Source organism: Carya illinoinensis, chromosome 3, assembly GCF_018687715.1.
Source record: "Carya illinoinensis cultivar Pawnee chromosome 3, C.illinoinensisPawnee_v1, whole genome shotgun sequence".
NCBI classification, from domain to species: domain Eukaryota; kingdom Viridiplantae; phylum Streptophyta; class Magnoliopsida; order Fagales; family Juglandaceae; genus Carya; species Carya illinoinensis.
In genome coordinates, this window is record NC_056754.1 from 10,129,641 (window position 1) to 10,156,016 (window position 26,376).

Genomic DNA, 26,376 nt, shown 5'->3' on the forward strand with positions numbered 1-26,376 from the left:
AGGGAGGAGGAAAAACATCCATACTTGGCATACTTTTCTCTCTACCTAGTATCTAATTATCGGCATCCTTCCATTTCCTCTACCTAGAGGTTGGTTGAAGTTTCGACTCCTCCCTTATCCATTCTATCTGGATAATGTCAAAGTTGTCTATAGTATTTTTTTTTTCATTTATTTCGTCGTTTTCCATTCATAGCACTAAGAAGTACCGATCTACTGCCTATTGGTCTCCTACGACTATCACATGTCTCATCAATAGACTCCCAACTGCCGATCTGTCAGATGGTTGAAAAAAATTTCTCAAAAGAGCATGCGAGTGAGCCTCATGCGCGGCTCATACTGCACGTGAGTTTCAAGCGCCACCGCACCAGAAAGCATCTGTCAACGTCATGTGCAGTACCATTGGGATCAATTGCTTTGGATCACTCAAATCCGACCACCACATTTTTTTTTCTAGTATGGCACATGAACCACACACGCCACCATAGACAGTGAAGGTCCCATGTCAGCATATCAACGCATCCTCCAATTGCTACGTTCCTATGTTCATACTTTTCCTGACCAATGATCAAGACAAACTGGTTGTGAAAGACTTCTATACTCAGTCCAGACAAACAAGCCATAACACACACTATCTCAATGCGACTTTTAGTTATTGTCAAATAATCTATAGATTAGACTATTCTAAAACTGCTTCAAACAGTTTTCACTTAGTGAGGAAATGGGTTGAAACTAATTTTTGGCACCAGTTCTATTTTATATTTTTACTTGTATTACATTTATTTATTTTGAGAGGATTGTTGGAGATTTATACCTTATTAAATCTTATATTACGTAACTTTTAATTTATCTACTAATCTTCTTACTTAGAATAAAAAAAAAACAAAAAAACAAAATTCACGGAGTAAAGCTATATCCTTAGAATCAATGGAGGAATGAAGTCGTGAAAGGAAAGTTTGACCGAAAAGGTGCAAATACAGTAAGGGGGGGAGGGAATGGGGCCGGGGAGGAGATAGAGGTGGTCATCATATCACTGTAGCAAACGTCAGTAGGTAACTGACGTGTCACGGAAAATGCTGGGCGCACGGGCTCCGCGTAAACGGACCCTCGCAAGAACAGTGTTCATGAGAGGTTTCAACTGTTCATGGGGCGGCCAGTCACGCGGAGTCCCCGTGCGGGTAGTATCTTAGCGGTGTTCCTGTGGTCGCGCAAATGGGATGGACACGGACTTGAGGACGAATTTCGTAAACTTTATCCGTCAATTTAGAAAAAGCAGGAAAATCCTACTGTACGCAGGTCGACACGTAGCACTGCCACTTCCCTAAACTCACGGAGCAAACCTTCTCACACATACATCAGTCCCAACAACTGGTGGCCCCACCACCCCTGTCGTTCTCTCTCTATCTCGGCTTAAAAGCCGAAGAAGGAAAAGACAGTGGGGGAATAGAGACCTCTAACAGAGAGACAAAAGCCAGGCGCTGCAAGTAAGACGTAAAGATATTCAGCAAATACTTTCCTAACTAATCATCTCACACGCTAACTACACACTAAATTTATTTTAATTTTATTAAATTAATTAAATTATTATACTTATCATCCATATGCATAGATGTTTTCTGTTTTCTGTTGATACGTAAAACAGAAAAAAACCGGAAAAGATGAAGAATGTGGCTTATTTTGAAGAGTAATAAAAACCGAAACTAATTTGTAAATTTTACTTATATCCCTTTGTAAAATTGAATGCGGGTTAAGGAAAGATTTTTAACAATTTGACTACTCTTTGTCTCCGGTGAGAAAATTTCGCTTTCACTTTCTCTAGGTTAGTTCCCTACCGCCTCTCTCTCTCTCTCTCTCTCTCTCTCTCTCTCTCTCTCTCTCTCTCTCTCTCTCTCTCTCTCTCGCTATCTTCTTTATTAAAAATGCACGCAGGTATAGACGTGCTCTCTGTCATATTCTCAACCACCAAGTGACACCACCCATTTTTTGTATCCAGAAAAGGACAAGCTCGGTGAGAGAGAGAGAGAGAGAGAGAGAGAGAGAGTGAGAGATCAGTTTATGCGCTTTATCTATCAGTGCAAGAAGGTAAGGGGAGACGGAGAGACAGAGCGAGAGACAGGATGGGGAGGGGGAGAGTGGTATTGGAGAGAATAGAGAACAAGATCAACCGCCAAGTTACCTTTTCAAAGCGCAGAAATGGTTTGCTTAAGAAAGCCTTCGAGCTCTCTGTACTGTGCGATGCTGAAGTTGCGCTTATCATATTCTCCAGCCGCGGCAAGCTCTTCCAGTTCGGCAGTACTGAGTACCTCTCTCTCTCTCTCTCTCTCTCTGTTGTCATATTGCATGCTGATTAATTCTGTTCCATTTAAACATCAAAGTACTGTTGTTTGGTTTTTACTTTGCTTAAATATATTCTCATTTAATTATGAAGGAGACTAAGAAAGAAAATAAAGAACTAAAGAAGTGTTTGCTTTTCTACTCTCCCTCTTTAATTCCTGGAAAAAGATTTTCCTTTTTCTTATGGGGAGGACCGGGAAGAGTAGTGGCAGCCATCGGTTTCATGGCACGTTCGATCGTCCTTCCTTGTAGATCTCTTTCGGCGGATTGATGCATATTATGAGTCCTGTCAAATCGGTATGACCCCTTATGAGCTGGACGTTCAATTGTCCTTTTTTTGTGGTTTTTCTGGTTGCGTTTTAGCATCTAGGGTTTCTCTCTCCATGCTTGTGTATGCGGGCGCACCTAGCCTTTCTGGCTGCTTTGAGAAAGAATCTTCACACAGAGAGAGAGAGAGAGAGAGAGAGAGAGAGAGAGAAGAGAAACTTTGTTTTCTTCCTTCTGCTAGGTACTGAGCATTTATACCGGGAAGGGTCTTCATTCATGGTGATTTTACTCGAAACATTTCAACATCTTTTTTTCTTAGGTACGCAACACCCTTATCTTTCTTGTCACTCGATGATTAATCTCGATTCTAGAATCTAGATTTTTTTTCCTTATATTATCATTCATTTCTTCTTTTTTCCCTTTTCTTTGTGTTTTGGTTCGACGATATCCATAAAATAGAAGAAATGTTCTGAGAATATATGTATATATATTCTAAAAATCCTTCATCTAGGATTTATGAAGCTCTAGGAACTTTTGATGTTCAACGGATTGGCTGATAAACCACTTTTTGAGCAAGTTAACTGGCCTATGAAAAATGCTAGGATTTGATGTGACGAGTTTCGTAGAGCTAATTCCCACTGATTTCTGGCTTCTGATATTCAAATAATAAAATAAATTGAAATAATTTGAAAATTTAATTAGGGACTGAAAAGGGCTTTTCTAATTAAGGAGGTAAACATGATACATTGAAATTTGAATATATCTTGGAGAATAAACATGATATATTGGGTAAGTACTAGACGTATACTAATATAAAATCAAGTTGGAAGTTGAAAATGATCATTTTTGCAAACATATGTTTGATAAGGAGGTCATGGTTTCTCAAACTAACCGATCAAATTAATTAGGAGACCTAGCTAGCTAGCTATAACTTCTCAAATAATCCTATCATAATTTCTTATTTTTTTCTTGTTAGATTTCTCCCTTGTTACGTAGGCTGGTAATAGCTGAAGTAAAGTCAGAGATTTTGGTTTAATTTTACCAGCTACACCATTATGGATGGGAATTCAAATACCCATTCGGGCACAAAAAGCTTTTGCACAAAGCTGGACGAGATTCTTGAAAGATGAAATCACGTTTGACATGATGGAGGACGTCCAAAGTGATTCAGTATAAAGATCTCTCTTCCTTATGGTTAGTGTCCATGAAATTTTAGTCATGGAACAAGTACGAGAAGATAAGCTAGCTAGTAGTTATACATGCAAAGAAGGAATCAGAAGACCAGAAAATTGGTGAAGCTGAAACCATAAGACAAAAGAATGGGTCGAAGAAAAGAAAGAGATGCAATGGAAGCAGCCAACAACGATAGAAAATTGAACGAGATGATCTGATACTTTGGAGAATTGAAAGTTATTCCTATTGATCCCTTGTTCAATGTGTTTCCGCAAGTTGATTTTGTAGCCCTTCACCTAACAACAAATGAACAAGCAACTAAAGTATAAAAGCGTTTCTTCTTTGCCTTTTCCCCTTAGGACTACAGACAACTTAGAGGAGGAAGGAATGACAATATTGCATAATTTGGTATGGTACGTTGGCACGTGGGATTGGGATTGTCGTGCTAGCTTCTATATATACATCAACACATTTAGAAGAATAAACACGATACACTGAACATATATATCACTCTAGAAAATAATGAGGTTCATGTATAAGTTGTTGGAAGAAATCATGCATGTATGAAATAACTGTGTACGTGATAGATGTATCTGCTTTAGCTTATATATAATACACTCATGCATGTAGTGGCCGATTTCTCTCTGTTTTCAGGATGAACAAAATCCTTGAGCGCTACCGCCAATGTTGTTACTCGCAAGATACTGACGTTGTTGAGCAAGGAACACAGGTTTTGTCCAAAATATTTCTCATCAAAATTTCAATCTGTTCAATGATGATTTTAACCTTGATGAGTAGCTTATTACAGATTTTCTACAGATATTTCTTCGTCTCAAATACTTGTTAAAATTCGGACAGAGATAGTAATTAATAATAAGTGAGCCGTCTTAACATTTAATTCTATTAGGTCTACGTACTATGTCTCCTCTCTCTCAACTGTTGAAAATGTTTAAAGCAGAATAACTGAGAACCCAGTACATTATTATCAGAAATTGTGAAATACAATTAACAATAATATCTGACCTGAATGATGCAGTTTATTAATGATTGATTGGACAGCTCGGTCTTATTTAATATACTGGTTCGATCTCCTTTTGTTGTTCAATGCAGACCTTATACCGAGAGATCACAAGATTAAGGGCCAAATATGAATCTCTTCAGCGCTCACAAAGGTTAATTCATAACCAAAATTTCCACCCATTGACTCAAATGGTTTTATAGAGCCATATGTACGAGGGATATTGCCTTTTCGTATCTCTTTTGAGTATAGTTACAGACAAAAGATATCATTCTCTCTCTCAAAATACATGCATATCAACATTTCACTTTCATCTTTATGTTTTTTAGGCATATGCTTGGAGAAGATCTCGAACTTCTTAATCTGAAAGAGCTGCAAAATCTTGAGAAACAGCTTGACAAAACTCTCGCGCGAACTAGGCAACGGAAGGTATGTACGTATAAGCAGCTTGGTATTGGTGCAAACAGCCCAAATGAAACCACATTAATACACAAGAATATTAATATTACACATTCACATTGTCACAACTTATGGAGTCCAACGACCAAAATTTGACTCCACATGCAGAAAAGTTCATGGGGTTTTTTTACGTTGAAGGAGGATAAATATGTTCTCTCTCTCTCTCTCTCTCTCTCTCTCTCTCTCTCTCTATATATATATATATATATATTTATATATTATGATAATCTAATATTTGTACTAGTGAAAATTGACTTATGACCAAAGTTGATGACATCTTTCAATATAATATTGACACTAGCTCCCATAAGTATAGATCGACTGATCATGAAAACTCATGATAAATTAATATATATAATTCTTTAGTCATTATTTCTAGTCTAACATGGGGCCGGGAGATTTGTTATAACTTGAACATTTTCTAGCACCATTAATGTCCCTATGAAATTCCGAGTAGCTTCACATGCAAATTAAGCGTTCCAGTAGGATAGGGGTGATTGCATATACAAATAATAGGCAGCCAGAAATTTCTACTGAAATCATGTATGCCTAAATCTTTAATTTGAATATAAGCAAATCGTGTAATCATTGACGGATAGCTTCAATTACAAGAGCGGAAGTGCTTTTGACAAGGGAGGAGGACATGGAAAAAAAAAAAAGGAGGGAAAACTTTAAGTATGGTGCAGGCACTCTTTTTATGAACAGTGCTTACATTTTGCCCTAGGTATTTTTCGGCCTTGTTCCTCCTCTCTGTGTGTATGTAATATGTATCACGATTCTTACAAATTAGAGTGATTCATCATGTATATATATAGCCTTTTGGACAAGCACCATGGTGGGAAATAACTTCATGTGACATCCCACGTGCCACATCTATGGAAAGGTACTGAATAAAATTCTACATAAAAGTCTGCTATCACCTAAAAAAGTTGTTGAATTTTATAATGATTCAATGAATTTCAAATATAACTTTGATCAATGAAGCTACCGTATCTTGAGAAATAAAGCATCCAGATCCACATAACACAACCGAACTACTCACTCACATGATCACAACCAACCCAAATCTGCATTGCTTCCACCAAGTACTCGACATCAAGCTGAAATCATCGTTTTTGCATTAGTAGAAATCATCAAAGCCATGTTTGTATTCGCTTTTTCCTTGCCGAAAGCCCAATCTCTTGCAGTGATGAAGCATCCTTTTTTTGCTGGATAGACATATATGAAGCATTCATTCCCCCAAGAACTCATCTCTTCGATCCACAAAAGAAAAAAATTACTGTTCTTAAAAGTGAAGAAAAAATTACTGTTCTTAAAAGTGAAGATTTTATTCATTGAGAGAGAGAGAGAGAGAGAGAGAGAGAGAGAGAGAGAGAGAGAGAGAATTCGGTTTGAGGAAGCGCCCATATAACAAAGAAAATAAAAGCGGGGAAAGGTGAAACAATATATATAACGTGATTTTGCCAGATCTCATGTCTCTATATCTAGTAATAGTAGCCTAGTTTTTTAAGTCTTATGTCTCTAGAGGCACCTTGTTTTATTTACTTTTCTGTACAACAAATTTTTAAAAAAAATATAAAGAAAATTCTCTCAGATATCCACACTTTTGTTTTTTCTTTCACTTTGTAATTTCATTGAGATCCATGCTAAACATATTCTATTCTTGCTAGTTAATTGCCATATACAATGTAACATATATGCATATGCATGTATATATCATTACAGAAGCTAAAGATGTAATATTAGTCCTAGGACATAAGTCATATATTGACATTACATAAGATACACTATAGCATAGTATATATACTTGGTTAAGTATGAATTATATGTTGAATAAGCATATACTTATGTCTAAGTTGTATTTAGAGTATGTGGTTATACATTTTTATAAGTAAATAATTAGACTTCATTAAAAAGGCCCAACAGGTTTAATCCAAGTGGTACATAGGAACTATGCAAGAAGTACACCCATCTAGAAGGTGAAAAAGAAACAAGAAAATTACAAAAGTTAAGCCTGTTAAAGTTTATATATCGAAGCTATCCAATGGAAGGAAGTACTGGAAAGAGAGTTTTGAAGAAATTGTCATGAATCAACCATTCATTTATACCCATTTTCAAACATATCGAAACCAATAGAATCCATTGGAATTAATTATGCTTAGATTTCTGACCCTTGGTATTACCATCGAACACACATGGCGCATCATTATCTTCAATATTTTCTAGAGCATAAACCAAATTAATGCACTTAATTACCTCTTCCGCTAGAACCCTTTTTCAGGATAGTTGTCATAGATTGTTGAGAAGTCCTTCACAAAGTCATCCTACTCCACGTGAAATTGATTAAGAAGATGGTTTTAAGGTTGGCTATTACAGGTCAAGATGGTATTCAGCATGGTCATTACATCAACCCTTAACCCTCAACACACCAAGTTTCTTCTCTATCCTTTGAACTTATACCTCTAATTACTCATGATCTTGTGTTTCCCCTTCACTTTCATACACTTCGGCACTCTGAGCATTCGATCCTCCAAGTCATCCTCATTAATGTGCTATGGTAGAAAATCAATATTGGCTTTGATACCAACTGATGCAATATTACACACTGAGAAGCGCGCTAAATGTGTACGTGTATGCTAAATCTCGCAACTGATCTTCTGTACGTAAAATCCAAAGAATCATAAAATAATAAAATTCTCTCAAGGAAAGTATCATGGTTAATAAATAGAAAAATAACAAGTAGTTCGGCCAAAACCAGCCTTAGAATGCTAAACAGTGTTCAATTGAGATAAAGCTTCTTAGAAAAATCAGAGTTTGCAATAGAAGTCACATTCTCTGGTCAAAGCTAGCTAGCACTTCATAAGCTCTCCTTCGCTTAACATCCCTTTCCTATAAATGTTTAAAGTGGCCTCCATAACTCTTTTAAAGTATAAACCCAGATTTGGCTAGCTCTTTTATGTGCCTTTGCAAATAATATTATGGTTTATGTCTGTCAAAAGTATGGAACTTGAGCGGTGGCATATGGGAATAACCTAATGAGGTTGATGTTAAGGACATCTATGAGAAAGTTTGGTGAATGGAATCTCAAATTGCCTATTAGGGTCATATTTGTTGGACTTCATTATAATTTCAATGGGATTCTTGGACTTTTCTTTTGGAAGATAAGCGCATATGTAGAGGGAAAAATTGTTCCAATTGTAGCTTTGACTTTTGGGTTATGAGTGTATAATATGCGATTAGTCATTTCTTAGCTAGGGTTGTTATGTTGGATTCATTGCATTAATTAGAAGTAACACACCTCAAGGATTAAAATAAAATAACACTGATTTGCTCTCTTAAAGGGTAGCTCCTCTAAGAAAATGAGAGATAGCGAGAGAAAGACAAAAAAAGTTCAGTATCATTCTAGAATACCACTACATGATACTGCCTCAAGTAAATATACCATTAGGCATGAGAATCGAAACTAGCAAAACACCACAAGGCCCGAGGCCAACATCAAAAGGCCAAAGGCTAGTTCTGAAATACCAACTACACAAACAGACTAAATAACACTAATGGCCCAAGGAACAAACTCCTGGTCCATCTACAAACACAGATTAAAGATTAGGTTCTACTTGGTCACTGAGATTTCTCATATGAGAATTTTGAGTTTTAAAATTAAATATTAAAATATTATATTTTATTATTATTATTGTTTTAAAATTTAAAAAAGTAGGAAAAAAGTTAAATTGTTTATTATATTTTGTATATGGATTTGGGAAAGTTGTAATGATGAAGTGAGAATTTTGTGTTCGAGATGAAAATTCTTTATGGCCAAATAGTACCTAAAACACTACATAACATGAGCCCATCAGCTTGGCTATCACGGAAGTAATTCTGCACTTCAGATCCAATTTAAATGGGTTTGTTATATTGTCGTCCCCTTCAAGAAACCTTGTCCTCAAGGTCTGGTGCACTAATGCAATTCTACGACTAAAGTTCCAATCTATTCCAACATATTCTTTGAAGGAGGTATCTGGTAGAGCCAAAGAGACATGAGCAGTGAACCTGACAACAAAATTTTTGGCCATTGCAGTAGTGGGTTTCCCAACATCCTTATAAACAACACTTATTTCTGCTATGGTTTGCAAATTGACATCCATATTATAGGAAGTCCAGTCAACAATTTCCACATCATTTGGACCATAAAATAGTGCCTTCAATATGAGAGATTCAAGAAGTGGTGGGTTTTTTGCCCATTGATGTGTAAAGGAGATAATGACAAAAGCTTGAGTGAATGGCCTTAGGAATGAGATCAAGAATCTTTTGTTGCTGGAGCCCCTCTGGGTATGAACTTCTAGCATAAATGTGCAAGCATTTGATTTTGCAAGTGTATATGCAGTTGGTTCCTCTGAGCAAGATTTGAGGCACCAGGAATAATATCCCTAAATTTTCTTGTCTAAGTGGTTGCACTAGCTTAAGGTTTCCCCCCCCCCCCCCCCCCCCCTTTCTCTTCACAATCAGCTCCTATATCAGTAGCTTTAATATAGGTACCCTCAGTGATTACTCGATTGACTGCTTCCTCAACATCTTTTATAGGAGATAACAAAATTTTCATTAGCTCCCCAAACACATTAGCCCAATATTGGAGAAGTTCTAGCCGTCCAAATAAATTAGAGGCAACGTTCCTCACCTCAAGGTGTATGTTCTTAAAATCCTTTACAACTTCTCTATACCTCCATTTACTAACACAAGCAGTAGTTAAAGAAGTATAAGCATATACATTAACAATAACAGAGCCCCCCAACATCAATTCACAATCCTTGCGATTCTGACCCCACTCGAACACACATAGGGCCAAGTGACACCTAGCGAGATTCTGAGGAAGCAAAATCAGTTCAAAATCTTGATGCTCGGCCATTGTATCCCCAGCTGGCAAATATGCAAGTTGTTGTGAAACATGCATCAATTGCTTATAAATTGTATGGAATGATAAAAAAAGAAATAGAAATCGACACAAAAATTTAATGTGGTTCGGCAATATGCTTATATCCATAGGGAGCGAGTGGTACAAAATTCACTATCAGTTAATTAAAATTATATAATATGTATTTATACTAACCCTAGATGTATGAACGTATTTAAGAAAATTATAAAAATACCCCACATACCAAGTCTTCCCCTTCTTTACTAGCACTACAACCCAGACTAGAAAATACTTGATAGAAATTGTATTAAGAATGGCTCGAGACTTCACACTTCTTTCTAATGTTGGCACCTTATCAAACTTTAAACCATCATTCAAATTACAAGTTGGCTCCAAATGTGGCAACCCCCGGTTATCTTTCAAATAGTCAAGTCTCTTTCCTTTATCAAAAGGCCATTGAATTGATACTAGAGGGAGATGAGTTTTCGGATTCTTTTCCCTAAACTTCTTGGCAAGGAGGAGGCAGGTGATAAACCTAGTATGAGTTGGATAAACACAATCACTCATGTCAGCCCTTAAAACACTATAAACTACAATATCCAGTGGATAACCAACACCCATAACATATCATGATTTATCCTTAGGTAATGCAGCAGTGCACTGAGCAATAACTCACCCAAATGAATCCTTCTTTTTACCTCTTGCAAGGCTGTCTATCCATCTCATAGTGCAATACATGGCTTCCTCTAAATGTGGGTTAGTAATGGTTGCTTTCACAACATCATCAACACTTTTATTATCCATCTTAGCATCAGCCAAACATTTTTCCACAAGCTTAACAGACTTCTTGAAGAAATCCATATTGAATTCTGAAAATTTGGAACAAGTGATATTTGAGCTGAAATCAATACCCTCATATAGTGCATCCACGACAATATTAGTATTAAGTGTAGAAGAAAGAACTCTCTTAGCTCTCTCACATTTAATTCTTAGCCTTCTCATAGCTTTGGTGTTTCCACTTATGTCTTTCTTGTGCTTCCTTTCAAATACTTCTACACAATGGTTAACCACATGATTGTCAAAGTCCTCTACCTCCAAGATGAGTATCTCTGACAACAACCTTAACTTTAAATTCACTCCCTTCAATGGTAAGAAGTGAGACATATGTCATACCACTGCCCAAGATCAACACATTTCTCTTACTAATGCTACGACCTAACTTGTCAATGCCATAAGCAACTGTGACTACTATTGGTTCATTCAGAATTCACATGACTTTGAGTTCTGCAATGTGACCAACATCCATTGTAGGCTTACGTTGTGCATCATTGAAGTAGGTGGGGACAACAACAACTGCATTTTCTACAAGCATGCCCAGGTAGGCCTCGGCAGTCATCCGCTTCTTGAGAAGAACCATCGATGAGATTTCCATGGCAGAAAATATCCTCCTTTCACCCATGTAAGTGACCTTGATCATAAGTTGGTCATTGGAACCTTCAATGATCTTGAATGGACATAAGTTACTATCACTATGCACCAAGGGATCATTGAATCTCCTACCACTCAACCAGAAATTGAGATGCGCACCACCTCTGCCACTTCTCTAACCACCCCTTCCACGAAAGCCACCATGCCTAGCATGAACACGACAGTCCACATAACAAAGCTTCCCTTCTTGCTTTAATCCCCTCTGTCCTAGCAATGGAACCATTTTGGCTCTGAAAGCAACGACATCGACAAACCCATGGGCTGTAACTCTGATAAATTGGATTGCCATAGTTGTAGAGAGAGAGAGTGTGTGTGTGAATCCCTAATCTGTGGAGAAGAAAATCCTAGTAGGGAGGGTGAGGCAACAAAGGCTTTGTTTCTAAGAGAGTGTAGGAAAGGAAATGAATTTGAGTGATGGAGATGAGGAGCACAGACAATGAGAATAAACACCATCTGGGTCAAGGATAAGCACATTTGTTTTACTCAAACTGCTTGCCTCCTTGTCAAGCCCGTAAGCAATAGCAGTTGGCTCATTGATATAGGTCTTCCATGGAGGATGCCATGTGAGTCGTGGTTATTCGTTTGGGGTTTCTTCCATGGAGCAAATTTTCTCCACAACAGTAGATTCCTTGGTGAGATCCATCCTGATTGTTGAAAGAGATGGAAGGAAGAGAGGGTAATCTGATAGTGAAAAAAAACTTCCTAACTCGTTTACTTCATTTTCGTTTGCAGCAATAACCTTGGAAGATGGCATAAAAATTGTCTTAACCTGGATTGATTCTTGGATAATATTTTCTATTGCTGTAGAAATCTCCTCTGCAGCTGCATCTGTGGCTGCTTCGGTCTCTTTTTTCATGATAGCAATTTTATCCCCAAATCTTTCAGCTGCTACTGAAACACTTCATAGCTTTGTTTCAATTGCAAAAGTAATTCCATGATTGATAACATAGAGATCAATGTCTCTTTGATACCAATTGTAACACACTTCAAGGATTAAGATAAAATAACATTGATTTGCTCTCTTCGAAGGAGCTCCTCTAAGAAAATGAGAGGAAAAATGAGAGAAAGAGAAAGAAAGTTCTATATCGCTCTAGAATACCACTACATAATACGGCCTCAAGTACATATACTGTTAGGCATGAGAATCGAAATAAACACCATAAGACCCGAGGCCAACATCAAAAGGCCGAAGGCTAGTTCTGGAATGCCAACTACACAAACAGACTAAATAACACTAACAGCTCAAGGAACAAACTCCTGGCCCATCTACAAACACAGATTAAAGATTAAAAAACTACATAACATGAGCCCATCAGCTTGGCTCATCACGGAAGTAATTCTCCAGCTTGGCTGAAGTCCTGAAGTCAGACCCAATTTAAATGGATTTGTTACATTAGATCAATAAGATCCCATAACATTATTGGTCATGTGAAAGAAATTCTTGGACTGTGTAAATGTTGAAGGAGCTTAAATTATAACAAATTCTTTTGAAGACTACGCATATATGACTGCTGTCTTCAGTGGGGTTTTTTTTACAATGATCACTTTGTTCTAATGGAATGGCATTGCAAGCAGAAAGACGGCAATTAGCTTCTAAAGCAAAGCATGACCAACTACCATCATCTAATATATTGTGATTTGTTCTATCTTATGTATTTTGATATAAGAATTGGCTTATTAAACATTGTTTTCTCTCTATTGAATCTTCGATTTTTTTATTTTTATTTTTTACTTCTTACTGATTTATCCAGATTATAATGTTACGATGATTATAATTAATTTTGATTCCAATGCAGACACAGATAATGTTAGATCGATTAGAAGAACTACGGCAAAAGGTAAAGCATTCAAAACCAATGGTATATACCTTAATTTTCTTTCATGAATTGCTAGGGTTTGAAGGTGACAGTGGCTATAGTTCTGAACTCCTTCCAATGTAATCACAAGTACCGTACGTGGTTCATGAAGATCATTTGTGGCCTAAAAGAATTAATTAATCAATATTCGTTTGATTTCCTTAATTATATTCTGGGTAAACTTTGCCTTGAGATTCAACTTAGGACATGGTATATAGTATATATATACTTGAAATGCCTGGTCTCTTTGGGCCAACTAGCTAGCTAGGAGCTGAACTCTCTCATTTTTTCCCCTTTTGTGGATAGATGGCCTAAAAAATAGCTATATCTGAACTGTGTGCCAGAAATATAGTTAGTCAAATTAACTTATAAAAAAAAATATAGTTAGTCAAATTAATAAATCTTGTTTTATTTATTAATAAAGCCTAGATTCACCAAGTATATATATACGACTAGGAACAACAACCAAAAAAAAAAAAAAAGAATAGTCGAAGTTACAATATTTAGATGATATCTATATACATACATCCGAAGTCTTTTCCCTCCCAGCAAATTAAGCCTATATATGATACCATGGATACTTCAAATTAACAATTACTTCATTAAAGGTATTTTTGTTATATTGAAAAACAACACATGGAGACATGTTGGAATTTTGGTGGAATTTAAGATTTGATTTGGACAGAGTTGATGGTATATTACAATAAAACCTTCAAATTAATGACGTCCGAGACTATCGAATCAATTTAAGGTTTGGTAGGGATAATTTGCAAATAGCCAAATAAATGTTAGCCTGGGGAAAAAGTTGAATTCACCTCTATTATTATTATTATCATCATCGAAACCCTGTATCATTTTTCAATACATCTTGCAGGAGCGCTGTCTTGGAGAAATGAACAAAGAGCTCAAGTCTAAGGTTTTCCCTTGAATACTTGAATTTCCGGCCTTGTCAGGAATATATATCTACGTAATAACTTATATGTTCTGGTTATAAAGGCTTTATAAATGTGCTTAAATATTCAATATTTCAGATCGAGGAAAAGGGTCATGAACGTGTCCATGAAGCCATTCAAGGCCCAGGAAATCCTACCACAGAAGCTCGTGTCGACTGTTTTGAGCAGTTGCACACTTCACGTACCAATCACGCAGCATTAGAACCACCCACCTTTCATTCGGGGTATGCTCGCTCTCTCTCTCTCTCTCTCTCTCTCTCTCTCTCTCTCTCTCTCTCACACACACACACACACACACACACTTTAGTAAGTATTTAGTAATTATATATAATGATTTTATCAAACTATATAACATTTTAGTCCAATGATTCTTAGTCACTTACTGAAGTTTGCGAGCAAGAAATATATCATCTAAGACACATGAGATGAATTCGTATTAAAACAGGTACCATCAATCTGCAGTACTTGATCCCCAAGAAGCAGCAATGGAAACAAGGACCTTCACGGGTGGGACTAGCCGCTATCAGGCTTGGCTTCTTTGAAGTTCTTCTCATTAATTAAGCTGTACGTCCAACGTGTACGTACAGTACGCACGTGCACCTCCGTTTATCATACTCGTGTGAGCATGCATGCATGCTGCTGAACATGCCTTGCAGCTAGCTTGTTCTCCCTATCCATGTCTCTCATGTTGATCGGATCATCATCATCATGATCAGTTGTGTGACTAATAATTTTTCATTGAACCATTTGGGCTAATGATGATTGAATAAAAAAAAGTGTAAATACGTATATGTGATACATTCGTGATATTATATGACACATGCTTAGTTTACACCACTCCCAGTTTTTCATGATATTCGTTCTATTGTCCAACTTGAGCACAGGAAATTACATGAGGGACAATAACCCTATTTTAATTTCTTTTAACTCGGCTTAGCTATTTGCTTGTTGCCTCGGATGCCCGAAGCTGCGGTACATTAGGTTTTGTTTGGATAAATTTATCTCATCTAATCATGATCATAATTTTTCTAAATTTTTCAATAAATTATAATAAAAAATTCAATTCTTTTAAAATTTTAAAATTATATTATAATAATATTTTATTTAACTTTCAACTCTTATTTCAACTCAACCTATTGTTAATTAAATCCCAGTAAGTAATTCAATGAAGTTGTATTGAGATACTGACACTGCGACAGGGTAAAATGTTTTGCCATCAAACTCACAAAAGAAACGGCGCCATAACTTTTTGTAAGGCAAGTTTCCGGTGGAAAGTACAGGCAAGAACGTGTAAACTGCAAAGCCGCGCGAGGACAGCACGGTGTTGAGTAAACGCAAAGGGAGCATGCGTATCGCGTCGTCCTTGCTTGGAAAAATAGACTGAAATGATTTCGGGATCCTTCTATTTTCAAAGAGTAATTCATGCCCAGTTTCAGTACCCTATATCTAGTACTATTCACCCATAAAGAAATCAGCTTAATTATATGCTTTAGATCACCATTTAAGGTAGGAAATATCGGGTCACAACTTTATCTATCTGTAAGGCTGCGAGTCTTAATACAATTTTGGGCATAATTTTTGTAGTAGCCAGACCTTTTTGGAATCTTGTAATTCATGACCAATTTGACACCTGCTTATCACAATGCTAATTAATTTGGCATTAATAAATGAGCACCTTAAGAGCATTCTCATTGACATTGATTTAGCTAAATGAGATTATTGGCCAAAATTTAAATATAAATGATTTGTATAAAAAAAAAAAACTTACATTAGATTGGATCAATTTAAAACATTTTAAACTTTTGCTATAGTGATTGACTAAAGATAGAATATCACTTTCATTTACTAAAAATTAAAATATTACTTTCTCACTCATATACTTTCATTTCACTAATTAAAATATTATATATTTTCATTTCAAATGATCAAATGACTTTTGAAAATATTTTTTTAATATTATTTTAATTATAAGATAATTATTAATAATATTAAATTGGTAGTATTATAAAATGTGACTAAAATAATTTTTTTAAAATATTAATTGAAAATTATTTTATTATTATATAGAGAATAAATTACTAATATAATATAAAAATTAAATTTAAATGAAATAGATAAATGTAAATAAATAATGATATTAGCCAAATAAAAAAATAAATTTGATTAAGTCAATAAAATACTTTAATTAGAGCACTAGCATTGGACTCGTCAAATTCATTTTTAAAATTTGATGAAAAGTATATATTTTTCATAAATCCAAAACTTTCATATCTATAATTTCATATTGGATTAGTCATTAGATTCATCAAAATAATAATATAATATTATTTTTTAATAATAATATTTTTAATTTTTTTTCATATTTTGTAATTATACTAACTATATGGACATTAATAGTTTAATTTAGTACTTAAATAATTGATTCCCAACTAATTTAAAATAAAATAAAATAAAACTATTGTCTATTAAAATTAGAATAAAATATTAATTTAAATATAGAATAGTAGACTTTTAAATTTGAAGAAAGAATAATAATTATTGTAGTTTAAAGTTTTCTAAATATCCTTTTGATAAATTCAATATATATTTATTTTAAATAAATTTATTAAAATTTAAAAATACATTAATTTATAATGAAACTAATGCTAGTTGTAAGAGATGCCATAAGATGCCAGTGCTCTTACGTGAAATATTCCCATTTTGAAAAGTTGGTCAAAACCAAGCGTCTACTCAAATACTACTGTGCATGGTTGCAACCCAGCTGTCTGCACTGTGAACCGAGCCTTGCGCGCTATTTCCATCGGGACCCGAGGCTTGTTCTTGGCTAGCTGTGTAAAGCTTTTTGATAATGACACATGCAAAGAAAGGTCCAGACTTTTCAGCCACCCAGCTGACACTGAAATATCATATTTTTCTTTTAATATCATTTTTTTATAAATAATTTTACTTATCATTCCGTTGTATTATATTTATTTTAATATTTTTTATAATAAATATATAATATATGAATAATAAGTAAAACAATTTAATTAATTTAAAAATAATAAAAAATAATTATAAAATATATAATGTTAAATGATTTATAGAATCCTCTTCTTTTATACATATATTAAATGCCAGCCAGCGACCACAACTTCAATTAAAGCATCATTTTTCTTTTCCAATTTCTTTCCGTGAATAAATGCAATACAACTATAGTACAGGTCTCTTTTTTTGTCCCTGATATATAGGAGAACTGATCGATCGATCCATATAATTAATGCACAACGACCCACTTTTGTCCCTTGAATTAAGCAGTTTGTACACGGGTCGTGTTACAGATACGGCACGGAAAGCATCAGAATCCAGTGCACTATTTGATATATCTCTCCATTTCAGACAGATATAATGTTTGAGCATTTTCCTTTTGTGCCATGCATGCATGCAGTAGCCTATACGGCTCATATTCCTTCGCAGTTCGTTGGAATGAAACTGGAAGATCGAATATTCGTTGCTCTTTCAAGATTACAAGAACCTTATCGTTTAGTGCACGGATCTTAGGAAAAGCCATTAATGTATCTGTTAATAATGTTTGGTGCATGCGTAAATGTTTATTACTAATATGAAAAATGGCGATCTTGCCGCTGTGATTTTCACTTGAAATGGACAGAAATATATCATTGGAATAGGAGTACATGAACATGCAGGCAGGATAACATGATATATTACAAAAATTTAGTACTCCATCTGGTCTATATATATGCATTCTCCTTCATGTGTTTATCGTCAAATACCTTTACAAACAAGCCTAATGCTCCATGGATTTTCTTGGAAAAACAGTACTCCTCTCGGACCATCCAAGAATATTGTTCATTGGAGATGGACACGAATGCATCACAACTAAAACCTGGTCAAATAATTCTTCGTGTCGGATACAGAGAGTTGTACGTGCCAAGAACACGCAGCTAGCTAGCATATATAGTAAATATTTATCCAATTGACTTCTCCAAACATTAATGTTCATTGGACAAGTTTCACCCTTGAATTCTCAGTTAAGTCTTATGTTATGCATTAGGAACCAAGATTTATATAAAATATCTTATATATATTTAATAAGTTTCATTGCATTTTGTTTGCATATATATAAGTTTGTATATTTACGTATTTTTTTTCCCTGGTTATTTATCTTTAATTTCATGCAATCTGTGATATAATGGTTTTTTCGCTTGATAAATTATTTACGTACCCATGCATGTAGGGAATTGGAAATGAAGAGTTTGATGCATGATCGATTCGAATATGGTGAAAAATTATGGGATCGTTAGATCATTACTAGTTTTTTCTCATACCCTTGTTTTTGTGTCGGATGGAAGAATATTTAAAGTGCTGATTATATCAGGCAATTTTTTTTTTTTCTTTTGCCTTTTGGCAATTAATGAAAGATCCAATAGAAAAACATATTATAAGAAAATTGAATATTTATGGCTAGTTATTTGTGACGAAAATTACTATTTGTGACAAAAAATAAACTTATTTTTATAGAAAATAACTGGTAACAAATAAACAGTTTTCTTATAGTGACAATACATAAAGATTATGCAAATTAAGCCAAAACAAAAACAGCAAAACAAAACCAAGCACAGAAAAAAGAGCTTTGTTATTCATCATCTTCACACATTATGTATACACTACACTTATTTTTATTTTTTATTTTATTCTTTCTAAACTAATTGGATTTTCTACTCATAATTAATCTATATACCACACATTGGATAAGAGAAAAAAATAATAAAAAAAATTATGTGTGGCGTGTAGTGTGAAAATGATGAGCAGAATTTTTCCCAAGTAAAATCTTCTACCAATTAGGGCTTGACTAGCGCGAATATTCTCGATCCATCTGGTCGAAGCCTACCGTTTAATATATTGGCAAATTCTGGTTTTGACTTTTAGAAGTGCTGGAGAAACTGTTTTTCTAATCAAGCAAGAGAAAAATATTAAATTTGAATTATATATATATCATCGCTCGCAGCTTGTTGCATCCCATGCCTCTTTTGCATGTTTGTGGAGGTAAAGACTTGCAGATAAGATTCGATGTATATATGCCGGCCTGTGAGAGGGATATATGTACAATGACTTAAAAATTTATAAGGTGATCGATCTTATACACCCGTAGCCAGGCAAGCATTAAACACGGAACGCCGCGCGCCAGGACAAGAAGAAGCAAAGCAGTCCACAAGTAAGTTTTATTTGATTCAACACATGATGATGATGATGATCAGTCACTCCATATATGAGTACCACATATAACATTTTAAAAGTAAGTTTTATTTGATTCAACACATGATGATGATGCTAATGATGATCAGTCACTCCATATATGAGTACCAAAGATAACATTTTTTAAAAAATAATAAAAAATTATGTATAATGTAAGTGTAGTGTGTAGAGATAAATTATAATAAGTAAAATTTTTCTTTAAAACAACTCTTTCCTATTTAGTAAACATACATCTAAAATACATTTAAAATTAGTTAGGATTTAAAAAATAAATAAATAAATAAAAGTTTTTACGGAACTTTTAAGACGTGGTAACGGCCCTTTTTAAACTTGCAATTAACTCAACATGCACTAAAATTTGAAAACCGTGGCATTATTATATATGGAATGCAATCGTACCAAGTACAGCTAATTAATTTTGATAAATGTTACTTTCACCACTTAAATTTATTATTTAGTAATATTACAGCTCAAATTTTTTATTTTATTTTTTTATTTTTTCTTTTTATTTAGTGATTAAAGAATTATTTTTTAATAATCTTATAATTTTTTAAAAATATTTAAACGTATTAAAAACTACTCATAAGAAAAAGAAAATTAAAAAAAAAAAAAAAGAAACTTAATTACAACTAAGCTGGCTCCAGCGGGGAGCGGTGGGAGCCACCGCTTAAGTTTTGAACCAACTGGGATCGGACAGCTTAAACGTAGCTCGGTGGCCAACTACTAACCTATACACAAACAACTCATCATATATATTATATATATATAGATAAATAAATGAATGTAAATATGTATATTCAAATGTAAAATAATAAAAACTACGGGCGTGAAACCCAAACGCTAAGCAGCTTATAAATACTTTACAGAAAAGTCATCATACATTTAAATATAAAAAAAAAAAAAACCCATGAGCTTATTAAAATACTTGCGGTCCAAATCCGGTGGTTCCGTTCCACTTTTATCGATATTAATATAAAATTAATTATAATAATAATAATAAAAGGTGTCTACATGGCTTGTTTGGACTAACTATTTAAACTCATATAAGTTTTTTCTAAAACTTTTTATAGATATAATAAATTTTAGAATATTAACGATTTAAATAATAGTTACTTAATTATGATAAATAATAATAGTTTTTTTATTTTTTATTTTTTTCCGTCCTCGAGTAATTTTCGTGTTTGGCAGTAAAATTTCCGTATCTTTTCGTGGCTGCTTCGTGATATATTTCCATTTCAACATTTGTCAGCTGAATCCTCTCATTCGAGATCACAACCGGGTCCTTCCTTTCTCCTGTTCTCTTCTTTTAACGCTGACGCAGAGCCTTCTACCACTCTGCAATTGTTGTTGTGATACTCGTTTCAATCACTTTTACTTGCATCATTCGAATGGCTACGAATCCCACTCCAGGTTCCACCTACTTACTTCCATCTTTTCCATTGCTCATTGATACGATGATGGTTCTTGATTGAATATCTATCCTTTATATTTTTCTAGTTTTACTATGCAGAGATCTCATATCTGGGTCATACCAGGTTTTTCATTAAAAGATTGTTTCTTTATTAATACGGGTTTCTAAGATTATTATAGGTATCTTTCTAGTATCTGATTATTGTTTTTCTTATTATCGGTATCTTTCTCGTATCTGTTCATTGTTTTTCTTGGGATGGTTTGTCTAGATTCAGCTAGTCTCGCGGCTCTTTCTTTGTTTGTTTCATGGCTTGTTCTTGGTTGTGTAGTATTGTATCTTTCTGGGGCGGTCATAAGAACTGTTTCTGGTACGCCTTAACGTGAAATTTCAGTTTGTTACGTCTAAATAAACATGCCATAGTCAGTCTTTGCTTAATTAGTGCAAAATAGTCATTTTAATCGATTGTTTCTACTAGCTTTCGTTTTGTAAAACTAGTTTTTTGTTCTGTATGTGTTCACCATACCTTAAGTTTTGTGGGGACACAGACGTTTGATAATTAATTGGGAAGACGTAAAGGGGGGCATTTGCAAAAGCTATGAAATTTGATTGAAAAGGATTAGTTCAGAATGGAATTTTAACAAATCAAGTTCAGCAGATAATATATCAGTTTTCCGACCAGATATAACGTTTTGGGAATATTGAATCACACAATTTGAAGCTTTTGCTCTAAAGTGATATGGGATTTTCGAAGAATAAAAGAAAAAGAAAGCTCGGATTATTGCAGGACATGTTTCCCTCTTGGACTTAATGTTTGATTTTTAACCATCTGATATGCATTTTCGCTGGTATCCTTTTACATCCTTTTATTTCCTGTATCAACACACCTTATATGTTTATCTGGGTACAAAAGGCCTATGCAACATATTTGTTTGAGTAACATAGTAAAAGACACTTTTTCACTTTTCTGCTTTCTTGATAAATACTGTAGAAATCATATGACCATCAGACCATGATTCTTATTAATTTAAACCAATTTGATTTGTATGGGTGGTTTTGAAGATCTTCCCTCAGATACTCAGAGGACTCGGGATAACAATTCACTGGTTGTTTGCTTTGGGGAAATGTTGATTGACTTTGTACCAACGGTTGCTGGAGTTTCACTTGCTGAAGCACCCGCTTTCAAGAAAGCTCCCGGTGGTGCTCCTGCTAATGTGGCTGTGGGCATTTCCAGATTGGGTGGTTCATCAGCTTTTATAGGCAAGGTGTATTATCAACTCTCTTTTTTTCACCTAAGAATTTTAATATTAAACTTTAGATGGAAACAAAGATGCAAGATGTGTGAGTAAGATTCAAAGGAACAGAGCACAATGCTTTTGAGTTTTAGTAAGACAATGAAATTTGGTTGATGTTGTAAACTTTCTTCTAAAAATTTGAATGCTTTGTTAAATTTCTTTTTTTGTACTATGCTGTTTCAGTAAATAATAGAATGATTTTTTGACCAACTGTTTTATATGAACCCATTGTGAGCTCCTCTGTGGTTCCAAAATGATGCCTCAAAGGATATCTTCTCGCTGTTTCTGCAGTACCTACTTTGGGATCTCAGTGCATCATCAATGGCTTTGGAGGAAAACTCTGTCCCTCTTGAATCGTGCCTTTTTTACTGCTTAACTCAATCCTCATACTTTTTCTGCATGTGGCATACAATTTTTTTATTTTTTTTTTCAATGTCTCATTGCTTCAACTTAAGCTAAGCAATACCAATTCTAAGTTCTTGACGTTACTATGACAGGTAGGTGAAGATGAGTTTGGGTATATGTTGGCTGACATTTTAAAACAAAACAATGTTGACAATTCAGGCATGAGGTTTGACCACAATGCAAGAACTTCACTGGCTTTTGTTACACTCCGAGCTGATGGTGAACGTGAATTCTTATTTTTCCGTCATCCTAGTGCTGATATGCTTCTTCATGAATCAGAACTTGATATAGACCTTATTAAGCAGGTCTCTCCTTTTGAATTTTATAATAAAGAAATAACAAAAGTTACCGATTCTACCACAGATGATTATTTCTGCAGAAAATTTTACATCCAAATAACATATAATTGCAGGCAAGGATCCTCCATTATGGTTCAATTAGTTTGATTGATGAACCATGCAGATCAACCCATCTTGCTGCGATGAGCATTGCCAGAAAGTCTGGTTGCATCCTCTCCTATGATCCAAACTTGAGACTGCCATTATGGCCATCGGCAGAGGCTGCTCGGAAGGGCATAATGAGTATATGGGACCAGGCAGATATTATTAAGGTGTCATATCCAATTATATAGGATTCTAATATGAGAGTCGTTTGCTACCACATGGGTGCAAACGAAATAATATTATTTCATTGTAATAATCTGTTACATGGCACTCATCAAGCCTTCTTATATAAATTTACAGATAAGTGAGGAAGAAATTGTATTTCTGACTGGTAGTGATGATCCTTATGATGATAATGTGGTGTTAAAGAAGCTTTTCCATCCAAATCTTAAGCTTTTGGTTGTAACTGAAGGGTCAGATGGTTGCAGATATTACACTAAGGTAAGTGCTAGTGGATAATGTACGAAATGTCTAGCAGAGGAGACCTAGGATGATTAGTTTCTTGTGGAAAAATGACTTGCTTGCAGTTAGCAGTAATTTCAGATGGTTGATCGTTTTATTCTATATGCTGTTGATAGGTTACAAGAACATTGACAACAAGTGGATTTTATGCAGGAATTCAGGGGCAGGGTTGCTGGTGTCAAAGTTAAACCTGTTGACACAACTGGTGCTGGAGATGCATTTGTCAGTGGTATTCTGAACAGCTTAGCTTCTGACCTAAATCTTATCCAGGTACCTGTAGTTATTGAAGAGACTAAAGAAATGTTTTGATTGCATCCTTTTTCCTTCGCCTATTTATAATGTTTGCATTACACTGCTTTTAAATCTACGTCAAATGCTTGTAGTTTGTGTGATCTTTGCTGTGCAGAAAAATTAGTACTATAGTTATATGTTTCTGGGTCATCTCCTAGAATGTAATATGCCTAAGAAGTTATAGTTCCTGACATATCAGGCCATTTGGAATAATAATTGCTCTTGATATAATTGTAAACCATCTCATAGTAGTAGAGGAGCTTCAATGTGAGGCATTTAATTAAATTTTTTAAATGCATAGGTGCATTATATGATCCTATATAGTGGTTGGTTTCTTAGTGAGCTTATTTTGTGAAGCCTAAGAAGATTTATTCAATTTATCTACACTTTAGGAACTCCACAGTTGGATTCACCCCACAATGAAGTAACTCAGTTGCATTTGTCGATGATCTTAGGAACAGTGTTGATTCCCCTTGCAGAGACCAAGATAATTATGTATGGACATTCTGTTGTTCAATAACTTTGAATTGCAGGAATGCTTAGCCTTTCATGTACATTGGAAGTTACCTTCCCATATATCTACTGATGATATTCCCTAAAACTGATTTTTTTTTTTGCCACGATCAGTTTATCTAACAAGTAATAAGAATGATAATATTGCCCAAAACTTCCGTAATGTGGTTGTTTAAGAGCCAGAGATCTTTTCCATGAACGGGAAAAATTACCAGGTTCTTGGCTTGCTATTTCTCCAATCAAAGAAATCCTATAGCATCAGTTTTCCGTGAAACCTTACCAATGCTATTTCTTTTACACTGCTTAGAATTTGTGGGGTTTCTGAACTTACTGGTTTCCTCAATAGTGAATTTCTCCGGCTGGGTAGAGGACTTCGTAGTACATATTCATGAAGCATTTCCTCGTTATTAGCTACATGGCCAAAGCCTTTATCTGGTCAATGAGCTTTCTTTAATTGACTATAAACTTGGCTTTCAATGTGAATGGTTATTCCATCTGCCTTGTCAAAGATTTTCTGCTTCATCTCCGAAGTTATGCATCCAAAAAAGTGGTTCACAAAAAGTTGGCATTTAACAACTGGCTACATGAATATGTACTTTCTTTCAAAAACTAATGTAAACTTTTCTTTTTAAAGGATGAGAAGCGATTACGAGAAGCTCTAGATTTTGCCAATGCCTGTGGGGCCCTCACGGTGATGGAGAGGGGAGCCATTCCTGCCCTCCCCACGAAAGAAACTGTTCTCCAATTCTTGTCGAAGGTTGCTGCAGGATAAACCAAGACTGAAATGCTAGTTCATGTACTTTCTTTTCTTGAATTAAGATAACCTAATGAGTTTCCTTGCCAAGGTAACTTGCTCCCTTTTATTGTGTACTGCATTACTCAATATGGAACTTTCCATTCACATTAAATCTCTGGCTTGGCTCATGCCCCTGAGAGCACAAACATAGGTGTTATGTTAGCATAGAAGTGTTATAATGATTACCAATAAAATAAAAGATGCAATTTTAGTCACCAAAAAAAAAAAAAAAAGCAAAAATGGTTTTGTTAGAATCATGGGTGGTCTTAGTTTATTCTTGGGTTCTGATGGTTGTCTGACAATCTAGGTTCCATAGAGATTATCCTAGTTAGGAGTATGAGACCTGAGCTACATCATTTCCTCAAAAAGAAAGGCCCAATGATCCTTTGAGTTTCCCCTGACCATTTCTAGCACTTTGATACACCCAAACCAGGTGCGGGAAATGCACAAAACCTGCCTAAGATTTCCCCCAGTGCAAAAAGAAAACTACTTTTTTTTTTTTTGAAGTAAAAAAGAAAACTACTTAATTCTGCTGGCAAGTGACAAAAGAAGGCCTCAAATCAAATTGCAGCATCATTAATGCAGAATCCAATGGCGGGGATCTCATCTTGCAAAATTCGGGTGTATGAAAGTGCTGCGTCACTTTCTCCTTCTTCATGTGGCTACCATGTGCAGTGAGTTATTTATACGAAGGAAAAACAAACTGGTACCTGGTTTTGTTGACCCGGAAATAATGGCAGCTGAATCACATCATAACGTCATCTCTTTTTTGGTGCAAATTTAAATGTCTTGAATTTTATTAAGAAAAATCTTATTTCAAGAATATAATAACTCTTTTATTAAATATAAAAGCAAACTCATTCATTTTCGCTTGAGAGGATGGGTAGTAAGAAGGGGTGATTCCTATGACATGGTCGATGTCATGAACGGGCCACATTGAATCATAAGATTTTTAACATGGGGGTGTCAAATGGAAACGATGGACGAAAATAGTTTATTGATATATATATATATATATATATTTTAAAAAATCCTCAATAAAACTCAAAATAGACA

General features: G+C 34.8%; 2 protein-coding genes across 3 annotated transcripts; both read left to right on the plus strand.

Annotated features, from left to right (window-relative positions):
- Positions 1–1,898: 1,898 nt before the first annotated feature.
- Positions 1,899–15,288, plus strand: LOC122303179 (agamous-like MADS-box protein MADS3). The gene is made up of 8 exons (XM_043114814.1): positions 1,899–2,296; positions 4,426–4,501; positions 4,882–4,943; positions 5,119–5,218; positions 13,439–13,480; positions 14,373–14,414; positions 14,530–14,675; positions 14,897–15,288. The coding sequence occupies exons 1-8, from the start codon at positions 2,115–2,117 to the stop codon at positions 14,991–14,993; spliced, it is 747 nt and encodes a 248-aa protein (XP_042970748.1). The 5' UTR covers positions 1,899–2,114; the 3' UTR covers positions 14,994–15,288.
- A 5,653-nt stretch (positions 15,289–20,941) lies between these two features.
- On the plus strand, positions 20,942–25,432 carry LOC122303180 (probable fructokinase-7). Of its 2 annotated transcripts, none has more exons than XM_043114816.1 (7): positions 20,942–21,117; positions 22,190–22,380; positions 22,908–23,120; positions 23,228–23,425; positions 23,559–23,699; positions 23,874–23,990; positions 25,159–25,432. In XM_043114816.1, the coding sequence occupies exons 1-7, from the start codon at positions 21,096–21,098 to the stop codon at positions 25,294–25,296; spliced, it is 1,020 nt and encodes a 339-aa protein (XP_042970750.1). In that variant the 5' UTR covers positions 20,942–21,095; the 3' UTR covers positions 25,297–25,432. The 2 variants fall into 2 exon arrangements, with proteins under 2 accessions (XP_042970750.1, XP_042970749.1); XM_043114815.1 differs by having other exon boundaries at positions 20,943–21,117; positions 22,178–22,380.
- The last annotated feature ends 944 nt before the right edge of the window (positions 25,433–26,376 follow it).

What these genes read in the sequence shown, in the direction of transcription:
- LOC122303179 (XM_043114814.1), top strand. Translation starts at nt 2,115, where the DNA reads ATGGGGAGGGGGAGAGTGGTATTGGAGAGAATAGAGAACAAGATCAAC. An exon ending in TTCCAGTTCGGCAGTACTGA is followed by an intron (nt 2,297 to 4,425) that starts GTACCTCTCTCT and finishes CTCTGTTTTCAG; the next exon opens with GATGAACAAAATCCTTGAGC. An exon ending in CGCGAACTAGGCAACGGAAG is followed by an intron (nt 5,219 to 13,438) that starts GTATGTACGTAT and finishes ATTCCAATGCAG; the next exon opens with ACACAGATAATGTTAGATCG.
- LOC122303180 (XM_043114815.1), top strand. Translation starts at nt 21,096, where the DNA reads ATGGCTACGAATCCCACTCCAG. An exon ending in GTTGCAGATATTACACTAAG is followed by an intron (nt 23,700 to 23,873) that starts GTAAGTGCTAGT and finishes GATTTTATGCAG; the next exon opens with GAATTCAGGGGCAGGGTTGC. An exon ending in CTGACCTAAATCTTATCCAG is followed by an intron (nt 23,991 to 25,158) that starts GTACCTGTAGTT and finishes TTCTTTTTAAAG; the next exon opens with GATGAGAAGCGATTACGAGA.